This window comes from Rhyacophila brunnea, unplaced genomic scaffold, assembly GCF_057557595.1.
Source record: "Rhyacophila brunnea isolate RB1 unplaced genomic scaffold, BYU_Rbru_1.0 scaffold_16, whole genome shotgun sequence".
NCBI lineage: Eukaryota > Metazoa > Arthropoda > Insecta > Trichoptera > Rhyacophilidae > Rhyacophila > Rhyacophila brunnea.
The window spans coordinates 21,702,652-21,708,651 of record NW_028232816.1 but is presented as its reverse complement, the minus strand read 5'-3'; the positions used below and the strand labels follow the sequence as shown (position 1 = coordinate 21,708,651).

The window sequence follows — 6,000 nt, the reverse complement described above, 5'->3', positions numbered from 1 at the left end:
ATTTATATTATTGATATCAACAGCCTGCACCGGTAATAGGTACCTACCCACTCATACTTTTTTGTATTGAAATACGTAAAGCCTCAAATGGAAATGGGCTGGACACGTAGTTCGAAGAAGGGACAATCGTTGAACAAATCTAGTCATCCAGTGGCACCCAATAGGTACAAAACGTCCGCAAGGTAGACCTAGAGACCGCTGCATCGTGAAATGATTAAGTTCTGCGGAAGTATGTGGCAACGCAACGCATAGGACCGAGAGAGGTGAAGTCGGCTTGGAGAGGCCTTCATCCAGCAATGGATAGATTCAGACTGATGATGATTACTAACAATCCCGAATCCGAATAATAAGGGGTAGGTAGGTACATCAGCTCCGCAGTTGCTTAGCATACCTACTTACTTTCTCATAATATCATGTTTGAGACTTTTACGGTTGTTTGTTTATTGGACCTACCTACTTATTTATAGATTTTTGGGTTTTCATCGCGTGTACTTCTTCCTTCTTTCTTTGACATTTAGTGCTCGTTGCAGAGAATATATTATATCTTGCGAATGGTCTCTGCAACGACACCGAAACGTTGAGGTGACACACAGTGAAAATCCAAAAATCTATAAATACGATTCTCAAACCAATTTAAAAAAATATAATTTCTGTTAATCCATAAAAACTATAAAATTGACTGCATGTTCATAGAAAACTGTTTTGATTATTATTAATAATTTATTTATTTAATTTAATAATACAAAAATAAACATAATATTCATACATAAATTTTAAAACATAGTGGTATCTTGTAACAGAATATTGAAAGTTTTTATCATGTAAACCAATTTCTTCTTTACCGACGTAACTTCAATACTTTGTAGAAATCTACAGTAGTAAATAATTAATATACAAACGTCATCTCTCGGATAAAATTGTAACTACTCATTCATTTGCTATTTTGCACAAAATACTCGGTATTTCGTATTATCAATTTCGAAGTTGACGTTTACCAGTTCGGTGTGCAGTTTGGTTTGGAGGACAGTGATTGTGTATATTTTCATAATATTCGAAAGTGTAATTGATTGATAATAAATATAATTATGGGTGAGTTGAAGAAATATAATAAACGTTATTTCATTCATTCTGTTCGACATCTGAGAATATTTGTGCCATCGCAGCAGACTGTCAACTTTCAATAACAATATGATTTTATGAATTATTTATGATTTTCTGACGCATATTCTAATTATTAGGTTGTAAAAAATTGTGCATTAATAATTCACAGTCGTTTTTTTGTTTTTATGAATACATATTATTATAACAATATTTTCTTGTCAATTTCCGAGTTTGGATGTCAAATCGGCTTAGTCGGTTCTCAGTTTCCAGTTTACATTTCTCGTTGATTGCTCAATCATGCACAGTGCATTCACTTGCATGTGCAGAGAAAATACCTATATTGTATGCAGTTTATAGAAACTCGCTTTTCTTGGTGACTTCCTGGTTACTTTTAGTTCATATTACCACTTATTCGCTTTCATACATGTCATTAAAATCATATTGGAAATTGCACAATCACAGTTAGGTAGGTATATCATTGCAGGCAATGCAGTGCTATTTTAATTAAATAATTATTTAATGGATGACTCTTTAATTGTTTAATTACATACCTACCTATCCTCCAAAGTCTAATTTTATTCTAATAAATTACTATTATCCTATTACGTTTATTTAGTAGTTTGTTTTACAATGTTTATTTATATTATATCCATAAGGACCATGCTGGTCATGTTGCCAATACCTAATTTATCAACATTTCCAGCAATAATTTGCATAATATACCAATTCATGAATAATATTTTGATATCATATTATTAAATCCGGAAATCAATATACCTACTTACCTTCGAAATTTTGATGGAATGTTGATAGGATTTAGAGTGATTCTAAATTAGATAAGTACAACATAAATACGTTCCTAACTAGGTAGCTAGGTACATGCTGTTTAAATTATTTATTTTGTATTTATAAAAATCTACGGAGAAGCCGGCAATGCAAGTAGGCTCTGGGAGAATGATAAGAATTAAAGATAAAAATATATTATCACAGCCAATTTTATTATTTCTATTTATACTTTGTACCTATGTAAATGTAATCACTAATCATGTAAGTAGGTATAACTTACGAATGTTTATACAATTTAATTGTCCTATAATATAGGCATGTCCAACTTCAAGAACCTATGCTGTGATCTGCTGTCCAATATCATAACTGGTAGTGATCTCCCACACTATCACATTGTCATTTTTCAACGTGAACAAACCTATGAGGTATATTTGGCTGAGGACAAAAAGTTTTACAATTTAAACGTTGTGAACATAGTATGCAAAGAGCATACTGCGCAACGGTAAGGGCAATGTACGGCTACGAAACTGTAGAGCCCGATAGTAGTGCTAGTTATTGCTCATAATTTGTATGCAATATGGTAAACGAAATCTTCATTTATTGCGAACATGTTACCGCATTGCATTCAAATAATATAATCAATAATTAGCACTACCATAGTGATGTGCAATTCAGTGTCACGGCCTGTATATAGTCGGCATTGCGATGAGGGGGAAGCTACGCGTAAATTTGCAACAGAGATTCAATTTTTTTCTCACTCCTTTGGCAGACCGTGAGTGTACGAATACGAATCAATTAGTGATACGACAAGGTGTCTTACAGGCTCCCTCGTGGTTAATTTGAAAAGGAATTTCATGTCTGATAAATAAAGTTTTATGTAAAAATTTCAATGAAATCATATTATATTAAGTAGGTACCTACAACGAAATTAGGTACACGCTTGGGTATAATAAGCGTTGGACATGTCTGGTATAAAATGCTTCAAATGCACTCTATGACGATCGGTCATATACCTATATGTCGAAAAACCAGTTTCTTATGTTGGCGTCCTGTGTCACAGGGTGTCACAGAGTGTAAATACGAAGTCATAGCTGTCATACAATATGTATGTATAAATGTCAGAATGGCATAGATTTGATCATAGACACTAAAACGCTCTTAGCATATATGTGCCCGATCGTCATATAGTCTATTTGAACCATAATACGTAATTATCAAGTAAAACCTCTAGTATTATTCGCGTTGCCCAATCTACTGGTGGCCAATAATGGTGAAGTACAGATTAGTAGATAGGTACCTCAGTCGTACAAAAAGTATGCACGTGAATTGCTATATTAATTAAATTCAGTCTTAGGTAATTAGCTAGAGCTGCTAGAGCGTAGTCATACGTTTTGATTTTTTTCTACTGTTCCATACTTACTTTTCTTCACTAGGACCGACCCTATTCGAACCAGATTTAGTTTAGGTAAAGATTTCATGTAAAATTAAAAAATCTAAGGAGGTAGACTCAGTACAAATTTATAAGACGGTTTTGTGTAGCTTTTTGTGCTCAAAAATAATAGTTAAACGAAAAGATTATATACTTACAATAAAATTTAATTAAAATAACTGATAATACAGTCTATTTATGTCGGCCAATGGGTAGCCATATAAAGCAAATTCTATCAGATAACAAATTATTATGAGTTATTGACCGTCTTAAATATTAAATTCACCTCTACCAGTGGCGAAGAGTAGAGGTAGGTTGTTAAGATCCTAACTAAACTCGAGCGTATTTCTTTTCATTGAAAGACTACAATAGTAGGTATGTATATAGTGTTTGCTGGTTTTTAAAATTCAAGCTATAGTATATAGTAGTCGAACAATATTCGTTTATCAGTCTATAAAAGATTCTATAAGATACCTAAAATTATGCCATTAAACAAACCATACATAATTTAAGTTATTTTATAGATATACCTAAGTAAGTATATTTTTTATTGATATAGGTACTTTGGCTAGGTAGGACTAATTGAATTAAAAAAATATATATCCAACACCATCTGTAATAATATGTATTCTTAATTCTACGAAAACAAATAAGTATGACTGGAAAAGTGTGCACTGGTTTTGTCGGATAGCCCATAGCATACCTAAACTATTATGGTTTGGTTGGCAGGGTTTAATTTAATTTTAAAAGCTACCCAGCACCATCTGAAAATTGTATTCTTAGTTCAATGAAAACTGTTAAGTATGACCTTTTAGTTAACGTTTCTTAGGTATATTATGTATTGTTCAATAACCAACAATAACAGAAGTCATCTAGATGTCATCTGATGTTATTATTAAATTTCAGGTAAGAACGTATTGTACTCCAAAAGCAGCACTTCCCACAATAAATTATTATTAGTAATAATACTTGAATATATTATAGATATCTATCATTGTTTTGCTGTCGATTTAGAGACGATAAAATAAACCCATTTTGCATCAAATTCCATATAATTAGGTTCGACCACGACCAGGGGCGAATTTAATAGTGCTCTGTATGCGCGCAGGAATAATGCCCTGCATTGATAAGGAGCCTCCAAATTTAAAAAAAACATCACAAAAAACCTACCAACATTTTTTCAGTGGATATACGAATGTCGTGTACTGCCAAAAGTCTCTAAACCATGTTATCGAGTATGTAATTGCAATTTTAAATGCAGTTTTACATGCCCTCTAAAATCAGGCATAATGTTAATGTATTTTGTGCTTTATGTGCACATTCTATAATATCGGATGACTTTAATTTTTTTTCAAGCATACATACATATTTATAATACCTATATAGACACATAATCCGTTATAAACTATAAATCCATAAAGTAATTTTAAAATGTGTATTATGTAATTGAAATTCTTTTTATTTATATTGAATCGAACTTTGGCGCGGTCACAATACCTTCATGTTGTAGTGTTTGAGTTTAATATCACCGGTAGATGTGGTTTGTACCTAGTACTTACAATTTTTGTAGCGCTCTGAAGTTTTACGTATTTCACCTAAAATTAAGTAACTACTGCTCGGCTCTATACCTATATTGACATCTACGTCATGACGCTGTATGCGATGCCAGTATTACGTCACGCGCTTTTTAGTTATTTCGCGTTTAGTTCCAGAAACTGCCGCAGTGACGTGTGCGTCTCGATTTAGAAGTCGACGTCTGGATGCAGTTCTTTGCAATACTGATTTTCCGCAATAGCATATTACTTACCATCGTTATAAAAGCCACAGACATATTATCTGAAAATCTGTGTTGAATTGAGCAGAATGTTTGTATTTAATAGTAATACTTACCAGGTTAAATGATAGGAAATTGAACATATTTATGCAGTGGGTCAATACCTAAAAGTCTTTTATTTACGTGCGCAACAATATCTTGTGGCACACATGTTGTAAAGCTATGGTCTATCTATTGCGTGTTTGTCCAGTTGGTCGATCGCGAAGCCATTTCCAAAACTCAATTTTATTATTGAACAAAACCGTATCTTTGATTTGTGAAACATCAATAAACAATTATTGAGTACCTATTTCATTTCTGTATTTTTTTTTTGTTGTCTATACGTCTGTATGATTGATTGGTCAGTGAGAGATAAAAACAGCGTCCACCACTCATTATAATATAATTATACAACTAAGCACTGATAAAAAATAATGCAAGCCAAATCAGGGTCTTATAAATAAATAATACAACGCCTCCGTCAATATACGTCACGTATAAGAAAGAATTTTCCACGACCCTAGTTTTTTATATGAGAAGAAACCTCTCGCTCTGACACAAAATTTACCCAATGTCAAGTAAATCCCTTGTAGAAAGAAATAGCCGATCGACCGAATTGCAATGGGATTGCAATTGCAAGGTGCAATTATATTTATTATCGTCTTATTGCCTCTCTAGCCATGGCATGTACAATACAATGGAGTATATAGACACTATAGGTCAGGGATGGCGAACCTATGGCACTAGAGAATGGCACGCGAATGTATTATGTTGAAGAGAAAAAATAGAAAAAATATTTTTTTACAAAAAGTTTTACAAATACAAAAAAAAATGCGTATTTTCAATAATATTTTTACTAATAATATTTATC

The 6,000-nt window shown here is 32.6% G+C and overlaps 1 protein-coding gene across 2 annotated transcripts in view; it reads left to right on the top strand.

Moving 5' to 3' along the window:
* Window positions 1-974: 974 nt before the first annotated feature.
* The window catches only part of Aldh-III (Aldehyde dehydrogenase type III), a 76,232-nt gene continuing 71,206 nt past the window's right edge, over window positions 975-6,000 (top strand). For both annotated transcript variants that reach the window (XM_085944093.1, XM_085944094.1), the window contains exon 1: window positions 975-1,089. In XM_085944093.1, coding sequence (XP_085800219.1) covers window positions 1,086-1,089 — 4 coding nt within the window. In that variant the 5' untranslated portion in view covers window positions 975-1,085. The remainder of the gene's footprint in view (window positions 1,090-6,000) is intronic.